The sequence below is a fragment of the Hesperophylax consimilis genome, chromosome 2, assembly GCF_061612785.1.
Source record: "Hesperophylax consimilis isolate HC1 chromosome 2, BYU_Hcon_1.0, whole genome shotgun sequence".
Classification (NCBI taxonomy): domain Eukaryota; kingdom Metazoa; phylum Arthropoda; class Insecta; order Trichoptera; family Limnephilidae; genus Hesperophylax; species Hesperophylax consimilis.
The window spans coordinates 19,587,920-19,614,785 of NC_142837.1; the positions used below are offsets into that span (position 1 = coordinate 19,587,920).

A 26,866-nucleotide genomic window follows, 5' to 3' on the forward strand; every position below is an offset into this window, starting at 1 on the left:
TTATTGCAGTATCATCGGCAAAAGAGAGAATTTTACCTGGTATTACTATGTATAATATCTGGATAAACGCAGGTGCATGAACAAGTGTTCCGATATATTACGAATGTACAAAATTTTAGTTAAAGGCCTGCAGTTCCGTTTTAACAGGATTTAAATAAATCAGCAATACTCATTTTTCTCCGTGTACAAGAAGCTAAAAAAATAATAATTAAATATTCCCCCTTTGGTCGTCATAATGCTAAATTTGTCCTAAAGCTTTAATATTAGAAATTGAGTCTGGTAACAGACAGACATATTGTCCAAAACTTTGGGTTCTCACCAAAGTGTAATGGGTTCTGCCAGCTAAGCCCATTGTACAAGCAATATGTTCAGCTCAGAAAATATTATTTTGTGAGGAATTCAGATGTCGTCAGTTTACTTGTAACTTGGAATATTTGTGTTGATTTAAATTTCTATCGTGCTAAGCATAAAGAGTACAAGTCAATAACAACAATTTTTCAGGAGAGCGATTTCAAATGTATAAACTGTGATTACTTGTTGGGTGATTAAATAACAAATGCCTATTTTTTAAATGGAGTTTTTTTTTCGGTGTCACGTGAAAATATTGTCCCGGAAATTGAAAAAAATTAAATAATGATTTTGTTTTACTTATACTCTTTATATCTAGCGTAATAGATTTTAAATTTTATTTAAGTGAAAATAATGTTTTAAGACAGGAAATCTACATTATCTTCCCAGCTTTCCATTTTTGATAACTCGTAACAAAAAAAAATTCTATGCCAGATAACAAACATTCAACTCGAGATAATAAACTGAGACATGTTGTGTTTTAACCTGTCAGGAGAGGAATTAATATACAAAGGTGTCTCACAGAGTTCCTGGTTCACTTTTACCTTCGGGTTTCTTGTTCGTCGTACAATAAATATTTAAACAAGTTAATATTTCACTCAACTTTGGTTTCAGGCGGTGCGCATAAAGAAGAACAATATTTATTCTCCTCTTCTCATAAACTTAAGGAAATCTCAAATACTTTCAGCATAAACATACCAAAATTGTTGTACACCCGAAGTGTTTACAAAGCCACAGAGAGAATGAGTTTTCATTGAGTAAACTTCCAAAATACATTTTCACATAAAGATTAAATGTTGAAAGAATTGAATTTACAGAATTTTTCTATGATTTTAAAGGGAATTTTGTAAATCGGTTTTTTTAACTTTAAAATCAAATTGGAAAAAAAACATCGGTAGTTCGTAAAGTGAGGTCGTGTCCTATAATTAGATTTCATGTTTTTTTAAATGTCATATACTATTCTCAATGCTGATGACATAACATGAACATGCTGTGGTAGATGAAGAACTGCAGTTAAGTTTTAAATTCATGCTTCTCCGCTTGGCGAGGTAAACTGGACGTGAGCAGAAGAAAGTGCGGAGATGTAAATCGATAATGTTACAGGGTATTTTTCTTGAAAATTCTTCACAATAAATACCTATCAATTAAAATTTCTTTAAGATTTACTTTTACCAAATTTGTATCGTATATAAAGCTAAACGAGATACATCAATAAATATTGAGTGCCGAAGCGGACGTAATAACTGCGGCTACTGCGGCGCACGACAGGTTAGTGTATGAAGTTTGATTGTGTCTATCGTCTACTACGGTGCAGGACAGGTTAATGTATGAAGTTTGATTGTGTCTATTGTCTACTACGGCGCAGGACAGGTTAATGTATGAAATTTGATTGTGCCTATCGTCTACTACGGCGCACAGTGGGCTTAAAATCGCCTTTCATAGAGACAGAGACTTGAATTTTCAACAGTATTTTTTTTGGCTAGAAATTGATTTTTCTGATCATTACTATGCTATACAATTTCGTATGAAGCAATTGCGTGTACAAATAAAGGAGTTATCATTTTTTAAGAAAAATTTATTGGCTTTCAGTGTAAATAAAATATTGTAAACTAGACAAAGCATACTCATATGTAAAGCATTTAAGCATTTAAATGAGTCATCAACTTAAAAATGTTTTTTTTTCAACTTTGACGATTTAAAAAAAAAAATCGCAAGTTGCGCCACAATACGAAGTATGTCAAAAAAATACAAATAAATAGTAGTATATCTGTGTGTAAGGATAGAATGGCCAACCTAATGATTCCAGAGATAGCCTCATTTTTAATGTCAGTGCCATACAATCTTTTCTTAAAAAAATGATAACTCCTTCATTTGTACACGCAATTGCTTCATACGAAATTTTATAGCATATTAATGATCAGCAGAATCCATTTCTAGCCAAAAAATAACCTTGAAAATTCAGGTCTCTTTGTCTAAGAAAGGCGATTTTCAGCCCTCTGTGCGGCGCAGGACATGTTAATGTATAAAGTTTGATTGTGTCTATCGTCTACTACGGCGCAGGACAGGTTAAAGTTTGAAATTTGATTGTGTCTGTCGGCTACTACGGTGCACGACAGGTTAATGTATGAAGTTCGATCGTGTCTATCGACTACTGCGGCGCACGACAGGTTAATGTATGAAGTTCGATTGTGTTTGTCGGCTACTACGGTGCACGACAGGCTAATGTATGAAGTTTGATCGTGTCTATCGGCTACTGGGGCACACGTCAGGTTAATGTATGAAGTTTGATCGTGTATATCGGCTATTGCGGCGCACGACAGGTTAATGTATGAAATTTAATCGTGTCTATCGGCTACGGCGACGCACGACACGTTAATACACGAGTTTAGATCAGATTAAAAAAAAAACAATTTCTTCACTGGATGATCCCTAAGAACATCTGAATCGCAGAAGAGATAACGTAGTAGTTTGTCATTGATTGATGATTTGGCATCTCTTTCAAATGGATCATGCATCTCCATCGTTTAGACTGTACATTCTGTTGGAAAACAATAGTGCCTGGAAAATTGAACTACAACTAATAAAAATTCTTACAGTTTATTCTGACTATGGCGAGGTGTAACTCATTGGTCTCTTTTTAACGCATTTATTTTAAAGAAATTCTATTTATTTAAAATACTTAAAGTGTTTTAAATTTTAATTTCATTTTATAGGAACTTTAAATTAGTCACCAGGTCATCCAATATTTAAAATAAAATCATCGAAAGTTGTAGTGGACTATTATTTAAATTTCATATTCCGTATTATTTCTTCCAAAAACATCTTTCAAAATTCGAAGACGTATCCAAAAGATATCTCCCTCGCTTAGACTGTACATTCTGTTGGAATACAATAGTGCCCGGCACTCGAGATTCCTTCCCCATTTTTTCGTAAGATCTGTTTTTTTTTTTTTATCTTTTTAAAGTCCGTAATTAATTTAAAATTCTGAATTAATTCAGATACACTCGTAAGGTATTTACATCATCCCAAATCAATGGTTTAACCTACCAAGAAAATTATTATTAAGTATTATCATCATCATTCGACAGTGTTGGGGAACTTTACTGCTTTATAGTTAAAAATTAAGAAAGATAATGGGGTATACTTTTAGACAAAAGGTACATACCAACATTTATAATATTTTATCTGCCCGTCTTAATAAAATTTTTATGGGCATTATGTTTTGTGATGACATAAATTATACATGGCAAAACATTTCCTTCATAAAAAATATAAATGTTGGAACGAGCATGAGTGTGTTCTTGCATACTTTTGTTAATTAAAATTTTTATAGAGGTTGCCCACTATTAAGTGGAAGAGGCTTTTAATATATAGTAACCTATAAACTTTAACGTCTTGCGGGCTCAAGGTTCGTAAAACTCTATTTAAATAGAATGTTATTACACAAACCAAAATAGCTAAATAAATACCAGGAAACCACCAAACAACAGTAACTTTGATATAATTTTTATCGGTTTCGGTTCTAGATATCAGTCAGTGAAGTATTACAGAATATAATGTGACACAATAAGGCGTATTCTCCTAGATTCGAGAAAATACACATCGATAAAATTATGAACAAATCCAGATTGTTAAAACATTTATGTTGGTTAGTTTAAGTCGAGTAGCATTACGTAGATACAACACATGTATAAAATATATATTGATTTTAAAAATACATTATTATTATTATCTATTACTTTAAATAAATAAAAAAAAGTGTTAATTGTTTTCTTAGAGCGTGTTCACAAATAAAAAATATACACAAGATTTTGCGTGACATTTTATGACACTAAAACCATCGTCCCAAAGACTCAGTAACGGTAAGGAATCGACAAAAACCGATGAGCCTGTACAGAAAAGTAAAATTAACTACGACTTGCAGCGCAGCCAATGTGGAACTTTTCTGTGCAGGGTCTGACGGACTGTATTAACTGGTGATATTATTATAATAATTAAAACAAGAAGATACAAACAAGCGTTCATAGCACGGTTTGTACGATATCTTGCCATTTAAACACAATTTTTTTATACACTGCCAAAATGCGCCATATTTTAAATAACTGTTGTCTTGAAAACTAAAATGGTTATGTTGTATACTTGTGACGTGAACATCTTTATATTAGCTATTGTAAGATATTATATCATGTTTTTTTTATTTTTTTTATAGTGAATACCTCACAAGAGTCCCAACTGCTCCCGTCTGGAGCCAGTGAGACTATGGCATCCCCAATTGGGGGATTTTGTGAGGCTGAAGGTAAGTGGGGAAGGGAAAGAGGAAGGTGGGGAAGTACCTGGCTATTCAGATCTAGTCACTAAACACGGCTAAAGCCATTTGGAGCAACGTTTCAATTCTGAATGGTGGTCTTACACCAGGGCGATACTGGTAGTATCTTCCACTCTGGAACGTGCCGCAAATATACTATATATTATTTTAATTAATTAATTGTGAAATAACACAAATTAATCAAATAAAATTTATTTGCGCACGCCGGGTTCGAACCCGCGACCTTCGGAATGGCAGTCCAATGCGTTACCACTGGACTATGCCGGCCGTCGAATCTATATAATGAATCTATAATATGTATCTATACTATCATATATTTCAATCAATACTAATCTAACCTAGTCTACCTATAAGTGTTGCATATACTTGTATCTCTAACTTTTTATATCCATCCAGAATTTCTGTTAATTGTATATTTTCAGATGTCAATGTTTGTAATTTACTGTATATGGTATATTTTATACCGTTGATATTAAAATAAATAAATCTTTTAAACTAAGACGAAAAACTTAAATGGTCATGTTGCACTCTTGTGACGGAAAAACATCTTTTAAAATATGATGAAAAAAACAGTTCTCCTCCAAAAGTAATGTTAACTTTGGATGTAACCATTTAAAGTTTGTTTTCGGCCTTGTTTTAATTAAGTCAGTCAGATATATATAAAAAAAAATTGAGCAATTGAATAGACCTTTCGGTTTGTTTTATTTAAGTACCCAGAAAGGTTCCTTTTCAATTTGAACAATGGTAAATATTGACAGAACCAATCCATGTCCAGTTGAATTTGGCTAAGCTTATCGAGTTGCGTATTTAGATACTTAATATTGGTTCCCTGACTTAAATCTCATCTCAAGCACAAAATGAACGATTAAGTAATAACACAGACATTTAAGAGTTACGTCTGTGTACTGGATGACCCGTAAGCTATAGATTAAATGAAATGAAGTGATAGCAAGGTTATTTGCAATCAAAATGTACAAAAATTTGTCCAATTTTGTCCAATTCTCAACTTTTTCAATGCTATATATTTTTTTGGTAACTAATTTGCAAAAACATTCATAAAAAAAGTACAGATTTTTTCCTAGTTATATTGTTAAGTGATGTATCAATATAATTAAGGTACATTAATGAACTCCGTATTCATGTTACAATAGTAAATCCAGTTTTGTGTAATATTATACATTTTTGTTTAAATAAAACCTAGCATTGAAGATAACACAAAAGTATAGAGAGTAGAAAATTGAATTACAACTAAAAAAAACTCCTACGGTTTATTCTGACTTCAGCTTGGTGTAACTCATTGGTCTTTTTCCAGTAGTGTATTTAGGACAGTTTTTTAATTTGGACAGTTTGATAATGGCCTCAAAAGCCGAAACAGCTGTCACATTAAAAACTGTAAAAATAACAGAAATACTTGCAGAACTTAATAATTATTATAACATTATTAAATTTGATTTATTTTAAATTTATTTAAAAAATTAAATGGAGTTCTACGAATTAAACACCAAAACAATAAATATAGTGTATTTAGAGTTTAATTTCACTTTATTATAACTTTCAAGTTTGAAGCTTCTTACAAGTTTAGGGGGTGGTTAAAATTTGTACAGTAAAAGGGATAGTTATTTGTAATCAAATTGACCAAACATACGTTGCTCGAACTCTAAATCCTTACAATGTTATATAATTTTTTTGTATTTTTTTAAACCCGGTATGCCATCTAAAAAAATCGTCGAAAAATGACAGAATTTTTTCCAATATAAATGGTGTTATTATATGGTATATCAAAGAAAGTATTTTTATGTCGAACTAGCGACCCGCCTACTGCTTCGCACGGGTGCCATGCACTAATGTGGCATCATAAGAGTCCAAGCAACACATGAACTATCAGATCCATTGTTAGCGCTTTGACATTGACAGTTTATAGTTCTTTGGGGATCTGGTGAGGAGACACGAAATAAAAGAGGTTGTGAAGGTCACAGTGTTTTTATTGAGTCAGGATGCAGTTTATGAGTTGACTTCAGAACCGATGGCAAAGACTCCGGACGCAATCGGTAAAGTGTTGGTCAAAGTGCGGGCCTTTGAGTCGTCGCCACTACTGGTGACCGGACTCGTGGAGGTGTCAGGTACTGGTGAAGATAATGGGTCTTCTGGGTGCTCCAGTGCTGAACAGGGAAGCCGAAGATGCGGTGGACCTGGTCAGCGGTTGTGCAGCAGATGCATAGACCGGCGAGGATGCCACGGGGTCTAGGTGCATGGATATAGCGCTGGTCAGATATGCTGGCACCAGGGGGCTGTGATGATCTGGTGTAGCGCTGGCCAGGAATGCTCGGACTAGGGCGCTGTGATGATCCCATTGGAGTCCATGGATGAACCGTGCAATGCCGGGTGTATCGTCCTGCGCGAGGCGTGCTCGTTGTCACTCACGAGACTAGTAGATTGTTGGCTGACTAATGACTGACTGACTGACTGCTCGCTGCCTCGGGCCTATTTATATAGTCCAACCGACGACGGTGGTAACTACGCGAGACCTCTGGTAAGCTGGAGACAACTCGCTCAGTCTGGATACTTCTGGTAGTTTCTTCTGGTAGACCTTTCTAGCGAATGCGTGAAATGTACCTGGTCAAACTCGCAACGTGTTGCCGAAGGTAGTTTTCTCAGCTACAAGTACTCGTAGGCCGTAGGTAGGAATGTAGGAACGTTTTGCATTGCGTCTGGAGTATTCTAGATAAACCTCGTAGCATCGCTAAAGTTCCAAAAAGTGCATTTACCAGTAATTTTAAAAATAAATTTACTTTGCGTGATGTGCTATATTTTTAATTAATATTTTGTTGTAAACACACATTTTTTTGCAGATCTTTTTTAGATTATATAAGCAGTAAATATTTTTTTTTCTTGAATCAGACTATACTGCCAGTAACTACAGAATGTCTTTATGTGCAATGTTTACAGTTGTTCTTGCAGTAGACAGCACTAAGAGATTTTGCTTGAAAATTACACGCGAAAGGGCTAAATACAGTTGTCCATGTGAAAAACACTCAACGCTCAAACCTGCAACATTGAATGTTTGAGCCGTGTGACTTGTTAATGGTCATTGAAAAATACAGTTTCACTGGAAATATTTGATCACTACATCGTATCTGTCTTGTGGAGATAAATTGATGTTGATATTTTCCTTGATTTCTGTTCAGTTCAGGTTACATGTTGCAGTTATAAAGAGATCAGATTTACCGTGATGTCTGGAATAAATCATTGCTCCCTGCGATTTTTCATGCAAATATCGAGGCTCACCCGTGAACGATGAAGGTAGTTTAACCAATCTCGCTGCTGTGTTCATTCGACCATAAAGCATCCTGAAAGTGTGAGCTAATGGCTCTGATTCAATTTTTTGCATATTGATCGACCAAGTGTTAGTTTTTTACCATCCCATATTTAAGTAAGGGGTTAAAAATATTATGTCTTGTCATAGTAATAGTATTTCATACATGAAACCGTTTTACGTAGAGGTTCTCCACTACGTAAAACTTGAGAAACATTAATGGCGTATCCGTCTTCTCCCCGACATAGCACCAAAGGATACTGTAAGCTGTCATAAGATCTATGCAGCTCTGAGATTTTTTGCAAATTGTTGTCCAGCTATATCAATACTGCTACTTCACTTATGGATTGGGCATTATAACGGCCGCTGTGTTCTCTGAAAGGTACTTTGTTTGCATGGATTACGACATTGAAGTCGGGTGTGCCTGGTGGAACGCTCTTAATAGCAGTTTTGAAAGACTGCATGTAGTTGCTATGGGAATGAAACATATTTTGTAGAGACCTTACCAAATTACTATCAATTGGTTGTGCGACACTGTTATTCCGCGTTGATGCTTGTGTTTCTGGATCTGAGATAAAATAGATTTGCAAAGATTTGTGATCATCGGACTGATCTGCTAAATGATATACTTGCCCCTGAATTTGAAATGTAGGCATAAAATCCCGCTCAACAACGTGCGAACTCTTAAAAAATATGATAATATATATACGAGTATTCTATTAACTTTTGTATTTCTAAAAGAGGACATTTGAAACGCGTTGTTATATCGGCGTATATTGCGCATGAATTGTTTAGATTTATGATCACCCGTCAGAAGAGAGTGTAGAGTAAGAGGTGTAAGAGGTTCGGGTGGAGGAAGAACTTCATTTTATTTTACTTTTTCCTGTAAGCAACACATACCTTCAGATTCATCTTTCCATTTCAGAGCAGAGCAATGTTCACAGACAACAGAAATTGTATCAATTGAAACGACAGCATCATTCTTGTAATCAATGAAAAAATCGTAATTCATAACGTCATTAACTTTATTTGAACACAAATTAGTAACATTCATTGACCAGGGATTTTTTTGCATATTTCGATCAGTGAGTAATCGATTGTTTCTTTGTACGGAAGATTTTCTGGCTATCTGAGATCTATATTAGCCTAACCCGATCAAGACTAAGGCGAGCCTCACGTTCAACAGACCATTATCTATCTCTTCGCGAAGAAGTACTTTCTCTGCTATTCGACAGCCGGATTTCCCTTTCTTCTTCGTTTGCGTCATTAAAACCTACCAAACGCATTATTTTTGCATTCCTTGTAGGTACTACGATGTATATTCAAACTACTAAGCGCCCCTGAGGTGATAACTCACAAAAGCGGCGCTATAAAAATTGTCCAATTATTATTATTATTATTACTACGTTTCAAAGACATAATTTAAATACAAAACTGTGACCAGGAAAATAAACGACAAATAACAAAAGAATTAATATTCACAAAATAAAAATATTAAAATAAGAATAAGTTGTGTTTCATCTTTGAAAACCAAATAATATTCTCAGTAAACAACCCAACACGGAGAGCTTCGATATACTTGTTAACGCGAGAAAGATAGGTAGGTAGTTTGCTGCGGCGGCTTTTGTGCGTGCGGCAAATAGTTTAGTTGCAAGTGATTTTTCAAATTGCGATATCTTTTAAGATGTCGATTTAAATTATATTTTGTGAAGAAAAATTTTAGTATAAATTAAATGCTCAACATAACTAACACGTTTAATTGGATAAGTATTAATATTTTATTTATTAAAATAGCGTCGCAAATAGCACATAATAAATGTAAAAAATAAAAATGATTACTGTGGATTATCTTTAGAAGAAAGACGTATACCACTGTGAACTTTTCTGTAGGCCTTTTAAAGATGTACAATATTCCGTAGTACATTATTTTGTTGTATCTTCTAAGGTTTAGCCAGCGTTAGCAATGTAAGCGCCCGAATATATATTTTTTGACTTGAATATGCTTGTATTTTATACATAAACCTTCCTGAAAAAATTTTCAACACGTTAGTGAAAACCGTATTACAATCTGTTGCGTAGTTTAGGAGAACTAAGCGCACAAACAGACAGACACGGGAAGCGACTTTATTTTATACTACTCGTATTTAGAGAAAGCAGAAGTAGTAAAATGAAATTAAAACTTACAAGATATTTACTATTGTAATATGGATACGGAGTGCCTTCATGAAAATACTTATTATATAGATACATCATTTAAGAGTCAGTGAAAAATAAAAAATGAATCTGAAAATATCCGAGGTAGATACTTTTTGGTGAATATTTTTTATGATAGTCAATTGAAAAAATTAAAATTGATAATTGATATAAATTAAAAGGGTTATTATTTGAAACAACACATATCCGGTCATTTTGATTTCAAATAACCTCCCCTTTTTAATTTAAAAATGTTAACCACCTCCAAACATATAAGAAACTGAGCTTGAAAAGTTGTAGTGAAATGGAATTAAAGTTCAAACGCTTCAAAGATATTCATTAAAAAAATAAATTATAATAGAGTTAGCAATTAATTTACCTTGCTAGAATCAGCATAAACTGCTAGAATAGCATAAACTGCGTGAATAGCATAAACTGCTAGAATCAGTATAAACTGCTAGAATAGAATAAACTGCTAGAATAGCATGAACTACTAGAATCAGAATAAGCTGCAAAAGTTTTTTAGTTGCTGTTCTACTTTGTATTGTACCTACATATTTTTTTGTGTCAGCTTCATTCGAAAGCTAGGTTTTATTTTCAAAGAAGTAAATAATATTACTAAAAAAAACAGATTTACTATAGTAATATGGATAGGAATATCATAAAAATAATATCATTAGATAGACACATCATTTAACGGCATGTTTAGAACAAAAAAAAACACGAAAACTTTTTGTTTGATTGCGTACCGGGTTTTTTTAGATTGCGTACCGGGTAACGAAAAAAAAAACAAAACTTGACCTTCAAAACAGTCAGAAGGTCATTGTCTGAATGAGATTTTGGAAAACTACGCCCAACTCCCTTTCCCTCACCTTAAAACAGAATTTTGATACTTTTTGTTTAAACTTTTCACACTGGCCGTTCAAAATAAGAGGAAAATTACAGTACACATCTGATTTCAAAAACTCTGTGGAAAGCCCGAGGAAAGTCGGATACTTCAGCTTGTTCTGTAAATTGTATGATGTACTGCCCAGTTTTGCGTAGAAGTTAACCATTTTATTTATTCAGTAAATATCAACACATTATCTGGATTTTTGACCTTATTGAACAATTGTTTATGTCATTGAAGAAAAAGATGATTTTGATAAATCTAAACAAAACACTAAAAAGATAACGGTCACAACCAGGAATCGAGCCCAGGATCTCTTATATTACTGAGACAGGTGTCTTAAAGCAATAGATCATTTGGACCTATTTATTAAGCGTCATATTTTTCGATCTCATATTTCAAATTCAGAATTAACAATATCATCCTTCAACAAATTTTTCCCATATTTTTGGCAGCAACATTTTAAAATTTTAATATTCCTAGTTATGACCGTATTTTTTATGTCTTGTTCTGTTTCGTCTTTCGTCCAGATTGATCTTCAATGATATATTACATTGATGAGTATAACCTTCAAAATAAGTTAAAGAAAAGGTTGTTCCTGAATAGTTTATGTATTCCAATTTTTGTACAGAAATATTTTACAATAAAAGATATAAATTTGTTTTAGACCACTTTAATTTTAATTGCCCTCTACCGGTTTCGGAAGCACCCTTCCTTCGTCAGGAGAATATTAAAACTAACCTATGATACCAAATATTGACAAGAAAATATAATTTAGGTGTTTGATTGGGAGGTTAACAAAGGGGGACGGGTAATTGCGGGAATTCCGGCAATAACAGAGCGGTTTACTGGAAATATATCTAGAATGGGACTAAACGATAAATTAATTTGGTTATTTAATATACTAGCGTTATTATTTAGGAATTTTTTGATTTCAAGGGCTTCTAAGTTATCTAATCTTTTGCTTGTATTATTACGGTGAAGAATTCTAACCCCTGTGTCCTTATTAAAAGTACGATTGATGGAAATAAGATGATTGGCAAACAAAAAATATTATTATTTAAACATCTTAAATGTTGCGTGATTCTAATATTTATATTTCTGGTTGTCTTACCTTTGTAGAATGATGGACAATTTATGATCTTTAAATTGTAAATTGTATTTAAATAATATTTTTTGTGTATATATCTGTCAATATTTTGTATCATGGGTTAGTTTTAATACTCTCCTGACAAAGGAAGATGCTTCCAAAACCGGTAGAGTGCAATTAAAATTAAAGTGGTCTAAAACAAATGCATATCTTTTATTGTAAATTGCGACGAGCCACAAAGTAAATGCTTATTACAAATAAGATAGATTTTAGTTTGGTATCATCTTTCTGCTTTTTATAGTTTAGTTACTATTGTGTTATTTAAGCCTATATTAAATCCAGTTCTCTTCTTCAACCTGATAATAACTTTGTAAGCCTCATTGGAGTGATGATAGCCTCCATTAAAAGCTCTGTAAAAACCGTAACTCTGATTTGGATTCCTGAACATGTTGGCATCGTTCGTAACGATATTTTAGATCTCGTGGCAAAACAAGGTGCATCCAACCCCATTTTTACCTTCATAAACCACATTCTCCTATCTGACATTTTATCTATCCTCAAAGATATATTTAGGCAGAGTATTGACACATTACTAGTCGATCATTATAAAGGGCCATTCCATTGAAACCGTGGTTTCAACATTACCCCCATTTTTCCAAAAAAGAAATTTCCTCACTTATTCGACTGAGAATTATACATTGCTCTGTTCCTTCTCACCTTTTTAAAATTCATGTGCTTGACTTCCTTGATTGTACTTTATGTGGTCTAGTAGTGGAAACTTTAGATCACATATTTTTTGGTTGTCTCTATCTAAGCGAATATCCTCTCTTCTTTCTATCAAGCCTTATCTAAAATTGCCTTCCCTCCGTTCAGCATTTAATCTCCTCTAAGTCTGAACTCCACTTCAATCTTCCGTACAATTATGAAATTTGCCCATTAAAATTAAATTAATACATGTATAAATTCACATTCCCCCTCTCCATAATATGAAATGATGACCTAGGAAGATTATTTAGGTTTATTGTATGCTTTAAGGTTAAACACAATGTTAGTTAAAATCTAAATGTTCATAAATGACGGTAATTTAAATATTTTTTTAAATTACGATTTTGCAAGTAAATAAGCATAAATTGTGGATGTCGCATTTTGATAAAATATTTAAATTAACGCCATATGTACCGGACAGCAGATGGATATACATAAATAATTATTGAATAACCAAGAAAATAAATGTTTGTCTCATGTCACACATTTTACGATGCCGACTCCTTTGAGTCTTGTCTCGTACGATGATAAGATTTTTAATCACTGCACAAGTGTCATATCAACAGTTCAAGGATGAATTACTCACACGACACACCGTGGGACCTTAGTAATTAATTCGGCGCTGTGACGCTTATCATATTTCTGTTTAGATTTAAGAATAATTGCTCCACATTAACACGTGTAGATATTATGAATTCGAACCCAATAAATACGCAAACAACTGGCCCAACCAGTTAGTTGTCCGACGACTTTCGCATGTTGTGTTTCTATTCGAATCCTTACCCAAGGTACCCCCCAGAGGAAACCAGCATTTACAGTCAATGTCACTGGCGTAGGTGTCCAGTACACCATATATGAAAACGTATATTATAACGAAGATCACGTTTAACAATAAGTTCATTATTTAGGTATATTAAAAAATGTTTTTTTTTTTTTTTAATTTAGCAATCATTTCTCGTTTTGTTTAAAAGAATTATGTGATTGTAATTACCATAAAAATATACTTATTTATAATTATATTAGTAAATTTTTTTTTTTTAATTAAGGAATATAGAATACAAAAACTTAGTTTTTGTTAAAATGTCAGTTAGTTCACCTCACGGCTTAGGGCCTATTTATTAATAATACGCAATGAAAAAAATGTTTAATTTTTTCTTCATGTGAAGCGGTTACTTTGCGATGTGACATTATAATTTAAAATTAAATAATAACTTTGTAAACATCACTTATAGGTAAATACTTAATGCCGAACGGATTTCGCTACAACCGTAGCTTCATCAGGGCAGTATAATACTAAACATCTAAAATTTAAATTAACATGTGTTGATATCACGGTAAGTGGACAGTCTGAACTACAGTGGAAGAGGTAGGGATAGGTGGGAGATTGAGAGGCGAGTGCTCTTTGTCAATAGGGAACAATCTGAGTATAGGACTTTTATTTAGGTTTATTTGGTTGTTTTTGACTTTGCTATTGACATTTTTGGCTTTCCTTAACTCTAGCGCCTCTAAGTTATGCAACCTAAGACCTATTCCTTTTTTATGTAATAGACTGATGCCAGTATTTTTGTCAAACGTATGGTTGGTTGCTATGAGATGATTTGCAAATTCGGAGAACCCATTACTGTTTAAGCATCTTAGGTGTTCTTTGACTCGCGTGTTGATATAACGCGCTGTTTTGCCTATGTAAAACGCGGGACAGTCACTACATTGCAGTGAGTAAATACCCATTTCGTATGAAAAAATTCTCCCCAAAAACACTGGTCGACATTTATTTTTTTAAGTGCAGTCCCTTAAGAATAGCTAAATTTTTTATATGTATTTAGTATCCATAAACACGAAATGAAACAAAAAAAAATTATATATCAGGTTTTTTTATTATTTAACAAAATTTCAAAACTAATTCAATTTAAATTTTTTTGCTCCTGATTTGCGCTTGTGAGTATCTTGAGAGTCTCTCTGCAGGGTCCAGCAATAGTCTGCTAGCATAGATGGACTCCACTTTCCTTGGTATCGTTTTTCCATAGCCGCAATGTCCTGGTGAAATCGTTCGCCGTGCTCGTCACTGACATCTCCCATATTTTCGGGGAAAAAATTCAAATGAGAGTGAAGGAAGTGTATTTTTAGTGACATGTTACATCCCATATTTTATAGGCCATGAGCATTTCAGACACAATGCTGATATAGTCTTCACTTTTATGACTTCCAAGAAAGTTCTCGACAACATTCTTGAAGACTGACCAAGCGGCTAGCTCGACTGGTCTCAACACTGTTATAAAATTCGAATCAGTCAAGACCTCCCTTATTTATGGTCCCACAAATATGCTTCTTTGATTTTTGCGTCGCTGATCTTAGGAAACTTTTGCTGTAAGTAAATCATGCCATTTCCATCCTTTTACAAAAATTTTCACAAACCCAATTTAACGTGTAAGGGTGTAAGTACTATCTTAAGATTTTACCAAGGGAGCATGTTGAACATTCTTCGTGCTAGGTTTAAGGTGCTTTCTAGTAGGCCAGACCTTCTTGGCATAATGGTTTTTCCTGTCTCTGTTGTCCCACTCGCACAGAAAACAACAATACTTTGTGTATCCCGCTTGCAGTCCTAGTAGGAGCCCTATTATTTTTAGATCACCACATATTTTCCATTCGTATTTTACATATTTATTTTTTGTTAACAGCAGCTTCATGTTGTCATAGTTCTCTTTCATGTTTGCAGCATGACCAAGTGTAATGGATGGTCAAAAAATCAAAAAATCAATGATAACTCACGAATAAATGTGAATAATACACATTTTTGTAAAACTTAAAACCCCATAAAAACCCTGAATAGAAAAAAAACTAATCACATATCTGAAATCAGCGTGAAATTTCCTGTCAGATTTGGCTACTTTCGTTAAAGGGACAAAAATGTGTTGACCAGTGAAATCGTATGGAAAAATTCAAACCACTTTTGTGTGTTTCAACACTGACATCTCACTGCGAGTTATCAAAGTAACCTTTTTTTACCAAACAAATTTTTGAATTTCGAAGGTAACGCTTCCGCAATACGGCCGTAGTTCGTTTCGATCCGTTCAAATTGTCGCTGGTGATGCGTCTCTGATTTCGGCATTTTACCTTAAAAGTTAAAAATTTAGACATTCTATAATTCGTAGTTTTATATTTCATTGCAATATAAAACTACCAATTATAGAATTCTAGATGTGTGGGTTAAAATAATAATGTTACGTGTATAAGTTGGCTGATTCCGATCTCCTTTCAAAGCCGGGAGATCACTTTTATTTGGGGTTATAAATAGGTTTACGAAAATGGATATACGTAACGTGATTGTGTCTTTCCCTTTGTGAATAGTGGGATTTTACGAAATATTGTGGCAGAGTTGAGCAATACAGAACATGAGTTCGTAAGGCAGTTGTCGCAAACTGTTAGGATTTAGCAAAAGTGTAAAGAATTCTGATATTTGACGAATCTCTTTGTAGCCACAATCATTCTCCAGCTATAAGAAGATGTATGCAGGTAAAGCGCCCCGAAAACGATCAATTTCAACTGTCGATAGTTGAGTTAAGGCGATGCCATACGTAGTAATGCAAAATCATGTGTTTTTGGTTTGAAAATTTGGTCGCCTAGAAATGTTTCAGATACTTTAATTAAATACTGCGAGTAGAATACATCTTGGCCTTTGAAATAATCGAGCATTTTTTAGATAAGTCTTTTTATAAGCCCAGAAAAAAATAATGTAAAGGCCTATGAAAACTGCTTTAAAGTTTAAAATCTCTTACTTACAAACCCATTTTCGGTTGTGATTTTATTGTATAATGTGGCAAATTAAGTTATTTATAAAATGATCGAAAAAAAATTAAATATTTATGACTGAACATCCAAAAAATAAAATAAAAGGCACTTTTTGGCCATGTTTTTTTCTTGCATAAATCAAAACGGGCGAATGGTGTTAATCGGGAATTTAAATCTTATCGCTATCTACGTAAGGGTTGTTATTGATAGTGGCTCAATTTAAAATATTACACGACGTAGTGCATCGCCTTAATCTACGTCTTGGATGTGACTGACCATTACTAATTGATCGTTTACTGAGGCAATTGAAGCGATTGACATTTTATTGAGTCTGCCTTTTGACGATGGGGAATGATGTGTATTTTATTTGACATTGACGCAGCGGAATGATCATTTCGCAATGCAATTGAAAATCTTTCATACTATTGATTTATCTATGGAGCTCTTTGGAATTAAGTTTCTTGGGCGAACAAGATTTTTCTACTTACATTGCATTATTTCGCGATTGTCCAGGATTATGGAAAGAAAAATGCAAGGATTACCATTATTCGCACACTTCGGGAAATGTTTCTGCAGACGTTTACAAAGCAACTGGAGAGAACGTATTTAAGGGTCTATTGAAGTTCCATCAATCGCACTTCAATTTATATTGTCAATTGTTGATCGTTTCCGGTCTACTTAAGACATGAACTCAACAAATTTAAAATGATGGTATTTTTTGTATGTAATAACTGAAAATACCCTGATGTTCTGACATCACTACAGATGTAAGTTACCAATATAGGTTACGTTGTGTTAGGTGGGTTAAAGTTAGGTTAAAGCCAAATTTATAATGCTTTTGCAATAACGCAATTTTTAAAAAATGTCATCTGCTAAAACAGATTTTGAATTTGAAAAAGGCTAACCTTTTTACAATAGTAGTGCGGTGTGTTAAGATTATTGGTATAAAACCCCTATTTTATATAATTAGACAAGCCTAAAAAACAAACTATTATTTTAATTTATGTTTGAATATTTAGAGGCCCTGATTAGTAAAAAATGAAACCGGTAGGCGACACATTTAAAAATACAAATCTTGTTGCACTTGGAAATTAAAAAATTAAAACATAAAAAATATGGAGAAACTCTTTTGTCCCAAAGCAATTACACGCCTAATTCTCGAGCGGACTGCTTTGTGCTATTCTCTCAGGAAATTTGGGCCGAGTCTAGTGAAAGAATATTGATGTCCATTACCCTGTCAGGGGTGTCATTAGGCGAAGTGAAAATAATAGATTTAGTCGATTGTGTTCGTCTCTCGATTTATCGTGCTGCCCGAATCGGGCTTTGGGTGGAAAAGGGCGTAAATGACGTAAGTAAGATGTTTTTGTATTGTAGGCAATTCTGGAAATATTAATATTATGTCTTATCCGTATATTATTGGTGATGATAAATATGATCGTTAATTATGTACATACATTTCTAATTTTTGTTATTAGCCACATTAATATTCGTTATACGTCAATAACTATTTTTAAGCTGTGTGAAAACTTCTTCACTCTTAAACATATAAAATGCAACTTACTAAACTGATAACTTAATTTTTTATTTTGTGAAATAATCCTATCTTCTTAGTTTATTTTTCTGTTTTTTATTATACTCATGTAAAACTGTATTACTACTAACTGTCTTCAATTGTTTTTATAACATTTTGTAATTCCTTATAATGTTTATTCTTGATATTTCTTTTTCATTTATAAATATATTGTATAGGTGCAAATATTGAATCGACGACTAGAATTAATAGAACATTAGTGGTCTTATATTGTAAATAATTATTGTTTATGCTTAATATATAAATGACTGTTAAATAAAAATAAAAATTTCCTAAATAAAATAAAATTAAAATTCATTTAGATTATCTGTGCTGTGAAATATTCCTGCGTAATGGACTCAAATTTGCTTTCAATTTTTCCTAATTGGAATTAGGAGTTTCTGAATTCAGACAAGAGAACGTTTGGAACGTTTTTTTGTAATTGAGTGAGATCATTTTTAAGGGTATGGTAGACTTATTTCCTGTCAAAATATAAAGCTAAATAGTAAAACGTTACCACCGTTTTGAAAAGATTTCAGGCTAGCAGATTGGCAGGTAGGTAGGTAGGTATATAGGTATATTAGTGTTGTAAAGAAAATATAATATATCGTCATATTTTATGAAATCTCATTAAAAATAATTTGAAAGCAACAATGTGTGCGTGTGTCTTTTATAAATAGAAAAATTAATTTAAATAAAATAAATAACTTGTATCAAAACCAATGGTTTCTTCGTCGGGAAATTTGTTTATCCTGTCTAAGAAATCATTGGTTTTGAAACATGTCCAACGATGTTTAATTAATTAGTGGTATTTACAAAGTAATTTATTTTATTAAATAAAAATGACACAACGAGGTTGTTTGAAATAGATCTGAACCAAAATCTAAAAAATTAACACCATATAAAATTAGGGTTTTTAATACATTTTATAGCCAACTTTCCACACATTTTTTCAAAGCAATAAATCCTTTAATGGGATGCATAAGACCGAATATTTATCAGTCGGCCCATTGACAAAGAACCTTACTCGATACATTTTCACATATGGCGGAAATTGTTCCATCGCAAAGAAAGAGAATAGAAAAGACATTTATTCAACCATTAAAATAAATCAAATTCGTACAAAAATAAATATTCAACGAAAGCTTTACGAGCTCATGGATATGATAAATTGCTGATATTTTGCAAAATATCTTGATCAGAAATACAAAGGACTTAACATCATTATATTGATATATTTTAGAAGTTGAAGGAAAGGTAAACATAAAAGAAAAAAATAAATTTATGCTCATTAAAAACACGAAAGGAATTTATTTTGTAAGTGCATCAAAATCTATGCAAATATTTAAAAATGTGGTTGTGTAATAATAATACAGATGACCGTAACTATTGTGTAGGAAATGGTGACCCGAGGAAGAGCTGTGAAAATCATCAAAATGTTTGTCTGGAATTTGTAGAATAATATTTTAGTTAGTTTTTAGCTGAAAATATCACCTCTAGCATTAGATATCAATTCCCAGCTCAGAAATACAGGGTGTTCCAATAAGAGATGTTATTTTAAATATCCCGCTATTTCGGTACATGTTACTTTTGAAGCTGTCATTTTTTGACATTTGACAAGTAAAAACTACGTCATTGATAAAAATGGAACGATACACGCTTTAACAACGCATTGAAATTATTAAAATTCACTTGAGTCAATCAAATGCAAATCATCTTGAGTGATGAGGCCCATTCCCACCTCGGTGGGTTCGTCAACAAGCAAAATTGTCGCATCTGGGGCTCGGAAAACCCAAGAGTTATTGTTGAAAAGCCTCTCTTTCCTCAACGTGTGACTGTTTGGTGCGTTTTATGGTCCGGCGGAGTCATTGGACATTACTTTTTCGAAAATTAGGCTGGAGCAACAGTTACGGTGAATGGATTGCGCTATCGAGAGATGATTAATGATTTTTTATGGCCTGGATAGTATTGATCAAGACAACGTTTACTTTCAACAAGACGGCGCTACGTGCCACACAAGCAACGGAAGCATTGATCTTTTACGATTGAATATCAAAATAACACCTCTTATTGGAAAACCCTGTATCAATTCAGCTGTGCGAAAGAATAACGAGACGTAGATCATTTTATTTATTGAGTTGTTCAATAATTTTTATTCATTGTTGAATAATAAATTGTGTTTATTTTATTTTTTATCTTTATGTGACACCTCACAAAAGGTACCTGTCTGTATAGTGTAAAGACAGATGAGCTATGTCGCCAAACAGTTGGGCAGCGTTGTGAGGCGGGTTAAAGTAAGGACTGTAGGAAAGGATTATTAATGCGGGTTTTGAAAAGGCCCGGATTATATGAAGGAGGAAAATCAGATGCCGGTAACTCGTTCTACATATGAGCCGTCTTACACAAAAACGAGTCAAAAATTGGTCCGTTCTCATGAAGCCAATATCAACTGTGAACGGGTGTTCCGCTCGTGTATGTTGAGTTTCCCGCACGAGCACTGGTGCACCGGGGATCAATGCTGCTAGCTCCTTAGAGCATACTCCATTCAAATACTTGTAGAACAGACTCAGCAGGCCCACCTGCGTTGACTATTTTCAGTATAAAATTCTCATACTACGCTCATATTAGACCTAAATATGCTAGCTGTACCCCGCCACGTGTTGCTGTGACTCAGTATGTCTGTGCAGATAAAGAAACAATAGCGCGTGTTGCGTTAACGTTCAACAGATGGTTCTGTTTAAAAAAAATCATGTTTTTACCTTTCACATGTCTATATAATATATTAATATAAAAAGACAGGCGTATTCGTATGCAACGTTGTGTCAAAATTTCATAGCAATCGGTAAAGAACGTTTGGCAAGTACACCTTGCTTCAATCACATTTATATTCATTAAGTGTATACAATAGGGTTCTTCAAAAAAGTGTGTATTTTAATTTTTTATATGGGGAATATCACACATCAACTAAAATGGCGGCGTGGTAGTTTATATCGACAACTTTTCGCTTTTAATTAATTACTTTCAAAATTTTATTCTTTCTTTTAATTTTTTTTTCTCAATTTTTCCTTCTTTTCTTCTGTCTTTGGTATATTACTTTTGTATGTAAATAAATATAATGTGCTTTTGAAATTTACAATTTGACATTAGGTACGTATTAAACAGCAAAAATTAAATTCATTAGTATCTTAGAACAGGCACTGCCTAGTTAGAAACTAATGTTGACTGGGCATGTATTCACGCCAGTATTACAACATATCTTCGTCGTAGTTGTACTTTTCATTTAATAATGTCTTTGTGCACATATCCAATATCCTATATTATTATTTTGCATAATGGGTTACAAATACACTTTCCGTATCAAATGTAAAATAATAAAATAAACTAAAAACATAAAAACCCGACTCCATCCGGTATACTCAAATCGTATAAGCGTCAATTTTAGCCATATTTATTACAAATCCGTCTTGTATTATTTTATATCTCCTCATTTATTATTTTCTTGATGTACGACTCGGAGATATCGAACACCATCAAAGGAATTTGGTTCGATTCTGGCACCAAAGAAAACATCAAAGAAGATATAATAAACTTTTGAGTTAAACCGTCGTAATGAATGCCGAGTGTGGGTAAGCAATCGCGCCTAAATGAGGAAGAGTATACCCCGTCACCCCTTATTTTACCCAAATTACATTTTAACCCGTTACCTATTAGTTAACTCAGACAGATAGTTTACACAGTTAACCCTGTCGGGATAATTTCTAACTCCAATAGCTCGGCAAAAAATAGACATAGCGCCGCCATCTTAAAACGAGATTAAAGAAGAAGTGTGAGCCAGTAATGCTATCGCAAACACAAAAATTAACCTATGATTGCCGACTTTCATTATTCGACAAGAGTGAATAAACGGGATTACATTTCATAGACTAATTTTCCGATCCGAGTGAACTAAAACTCATCCAGGGTTCCAAGTGTTTAAATCTAAAAGACATGAGGCTGTAAATTTTAAAAATAATATTTCCATATTTTCTTCAAATGTTGCGATAAATAGGGCAAAGTAAAACCAGAATTAAAAAAGCAACGTAAAATACAAAATTCCGAAGAGAATAACACCGACAATTCTAAGCCCGAACCCAAAACCAACGCATACTCATTAAATTTGTACTAATAAATGATTTGGACAAACCAACCACGAAAAAGAAAAAACCACATATTTATAGTTTCAAAGCCACCTTCTTCTCAAACCACTATCCTGAATTCAATAAATTTAATCTGCACATTATGAAAATTAGACAGTTCAATTCAAAACCTTAATTCCAACACATGTACTAAACATTGTACATACGATTCACGTTTTTACGAAATTAACTTCGGCAGTGTCTGACACCGCCTATAAGCACTTGAAACTCGACGGATACGAGCGAAACACCCATTCACAATTGATGTTGGCTCTAGGAGAACAGGTCGTTTCTTTGACTCATTTTTGTGTAAGTCGGCTCACATGTGGAACGAGCTACCGGCATCTGTTTTTCCTCAATTATATAATCTGGGCCTATTGAAGACCCACAATAATAAATCCCTTCTAACTGCCCCTACCGTCACCCGCCTCTCAACGCTGCCCAAACGGGTAGCGATACAGTTCTCATACTGTGCAGACCCTATATTATACATATATTTTGTGAAACCATATGGTTTTCATGTCCGGCTATTCTGTCGGGGATCGCACTAAATCACTATCCGAAATCTTTAAATCACAACCCAAAATCTTCCATAGTCCGATCCAGAAAGCCGTGAAATATTCACGATAAAATCCGGACCATTTTTTATTTACATTACACTAGGAGATGAAAACGAAAGATAACAAAACGTCATCAAAATAGTGATTTATTCCTTTGAATGTAGATGAATAAGGTTTTTCATTCGGAATCGGCGATGTTCTGATGCATTGGTTTAAGAGGCGGCACTTGAACTATTTTAGTATATGCATTAAACTACGGGGAGAATCCGGGCTTAATTCCGAATAATTTTCATTTAACAGAAGATAAACTACCCCTTGAGGTGATTTTTTTACTAAAATGGTGCTATATAAATCAGCCAAATATTATAAACAGAGAGGTTCAAAGCTCTTGGTGAAATTCGGTACATAAAAATGCTCAGGAATCGCTGGTTAAAATAAGTAAGGAATATAAATTGGAGTGAATATTTTTTTTTGTTGTATTACTCGTAGTATTGACATTTTAGGAAGATATAAATTAAGAAAAATAATTATAAACGATACATAGAATATTTTCTTAGTCCTCCTCCCTAGGAGATCCTGTGATGGTTTTCAACGATTTCTATTGTCACAGGAACAACAAAACGGTCATTTGTTCTACGTTTGATTAAAAGAACATAAACCGCTGTTGTCTCTTTTAAATCCATTTCAGAAATTAACGCCACCTGGAGATAGTTATTAAAGTCTCTCGTGTGCGCACTCATTTTGAAGACGTTGCCTATATAACATGTGAAACGAAAAGAAAAAACGGATTGGACGTAAAATCAAGAAAATAGGTAACTCAACATTTTAAAACGTAGGTCCGTGAAAGCTACTGATACGAAAATGAAACTTTAATATAAATTCACATAAATAAAAATTTATAAAAAACTGTGTAATATGTTCAGCGTTTAAATAAATAAAGATGTTTTACCTACCTACTATAGCACTTAAGCACATGTAGAGATATCCCTTGGACACGAAGCGCGCCTTCCGTATGGACATTTTGATGAAGGTCGTGTGTTCCGGTTCCGTCGCGTAAAACGCCTCGCTCTTCAGGTGGTTTATCAGCAACAGAACCTTCTTCCGGTTGTACATAAAGGCTATCAACTTGAAAGCCATATAGGCTTCGCTCAGCATTAGGTACAATCTGAAACAAAATGTTAGAATATTAGTAAAAATCCAACGAAAGTAATTTAGCGATCTGTGATGACCATGCGTTCGAAATCAGATATGCAGGTACATTGATTGTTCCAAATGTAAAAGATACATAATACTGAAAAATATTAAGTGGACATATAAAAAGATTTAGCCATTTTAAGTATACAGATCTGATAAGCCAAGTACTGGCCAACCATCATCTACCCTCTCTCATTTTCCTCCCTAATCTCTTCACCCCTCAACGAAACCCAATTGAGATGCCATAGTCCCCCTGACTCCACGCTATTAACATAAAAGTAAAAATGAACTTTCTCAAAAACAAGAATATGCTTCAGTCAATATCCGATAGCTCCGAAAATCATCAATTCAAGCGTATTCAATCAATTTGTACAAAGAGTGTGTGGGTACTCAACGTTTGAAACTCAAAATTAAAATCTTATTGAGAACTTTCTAACAAGACTGAAAGACATGTATATCAGATTCGTAGAAAGAACAATTGTATTCTAGATGTTCCCTTGCGATACAAAAAACCTACTTTGATAAATTAGTTGCTAAGCGGATCGAACGACAACCAACTGACGAAGACCACAATTTGGTTTGTGTTCTTAGGTTCTTTCACACTCTCTTCACAGTTGATGACCATCACATCGGCGATCGGCGCCATTTTGATTTTTGACATTTTAAGTGGTCCGCATTAAACGCCGATTTTAGGTCCGTTTTAGCTGTTGATCAACGTGCGTTCAGCTGACAAGGAGAACCACATGATCGTTATGCTTAACCTCTGATCACAACGTAATCAATAGTAGAAATAGGTTAAGAACGGACGTTTGATGGGGACAATTAAAAATATCAAAATGGCGCTGATCGTCACTAAACGTGACGGAAATTTGTAACAATCTCTCCTATTGATTAGGATTTTGATTGCTGGCAAGAAAGTCTCGTACGATTTTCATTTTTCTCAAAAAACTTTTTCTTCAAGTTGTGTTAATATATTAAAAAAATATACATTTCTTGGTTAGTCTCAAACTCAACAATTATCCTCAAAAACAGTTTCCAGAATAGTAGTCCTAATAGTAAAAGAAATCGAAAATCCCAATACAATATTTTTCTGCGGCGGAGTTGAAATTTGATAGATTCCACAAATCGTCCCACTTGTAACTTTTTGAAAGTGTTCGTGTTATTCATCAGCCCACATACGAATAAGCCGCAAATATTTAATAACATCCCGAAGTTGTACAACAATTTTGAAATATCTCCACACAATGTCGGTGTGCCTAAGGAGTGCCTTTGATGTTCAAAAGGTTAACCGAATTTTATCTCAAAATGATGTTATTAAACGTTCCACAAATATTATACGCGTTATTGTGTTAAACGCGTATCTATAATTTAACTGTAGTAGTGATTTACGTTAGTAGTGATTAGAGTTTTTAAAACATTTCCAGGTCGATCGTAACCCAGGAATATTTGTCTAAAATATAATTTGTTGCCTTTACTCTTCCGAATACCGTATTTAATAAATGCACTCTGCCAACACTATGGATTGGATCGCTTAAGTCGACTCTTATCTAGTCTGTAAATAGTACTACGTGCACCCTCGTTTGACCTACGACGTTGCATTGACGAGCTAGACCAATGGTCCTCGTACGTAGCGCGCAGAATCACGTTGCGCTACAGCTCTTCATTATCATACATATTACCGCAAGCAACCGACGTACGCGACGAACGTACGCGTGTCACTATTACAGCCTTAGAACTTTATAATAAAAATGGTCACTGATGAAATAAGTCAGGCTACATTCTTCGAGGCTTACATATCAAAATACATAGATTTACCTATGCAGTCGGGTTGTCGCGCGCCACTACTGTAGACAATAATGCATGATTTTTTTTAAAAATCTTTCGTTTTTCACTTCCTCTTTACTTCGTATAAAAGTTTGTCGATCCGTGGAAAAAAAAGATGTGAAAACGAAATGTTGAAATGATAGTTTTGTTTCAGGCGTAGAGGCATGGATTAAAAAACAGGTTTATATCATACACGAAAATGGGTTTAAATTGGCCAGAATCACACACTTCATTTATCGCTATGAATGCAGGCTCTGCTTCCCATAACCTGGAACAGTTCCGGGAAAAGATAATATTGAATTGTATTATTTCTTTTTCCACACATCTGGCAATACCGAGATGAAAGAACCGAAGAGAACGTTAAAATCTGGACTGTTAAAAACAAAATAAATCCATTTTAATCAGTTAAAATTAAACACAGCTTTTATTAAAAATATATTTTACGCTGTTTTTGTAGATCAACAACGATCTTAAGAAAACAAAAAATTCATAATTATTGGTTATAAATTTGTAGAAATTGAAAGCAGCTGACTCTAATATTATAATAATAGCCTTGGTATTGCAAAAACTCATAATAAATCAGTAGAATAAGTAAAAAAGAAATAACTATATATCTGGGGCTAGGTGCTGTATTTGTTTAAAGTTGATCTACTAAATAAATTAATAAGCCACAATCTTTCTTTCATTATTTAGTATATCTAATTATGAATTTTTCCAGTGTATATAATAAATTAAACAGTAAGAACAGTTTTATTGTTATTATAAATAGTAAAATTGAATCTGGATATTAACTCTGTTTATTTATCATTAATGACTATTTACATACAAATAA

At 33.6% G+C, this 26,866-nt stretch overlaps 1 protein-coding gene across 1 annotated transcript in view; it reads right to left on the reverse strand.

Moving 5' to 3' along the window:
• LOC149425779 (4-vinylanisole receptor-like) overlaps nt 1-26,866 on the reverse strand; it is a 75,106-nt gene that overhangs the window by 36,343 nt on the left and 11,897 nt on the right. The window contains exon 2 of the mRNA XM_089646214.1: nt 23,970-24,181. Within this exon, the coding sequence (XP_089502340.1) occupies nt 23,970-24,181 (212 nt within the window). The remainder of the gene's footprint in view (nt 1-23,969; nt 24,182-26,866) is intronic.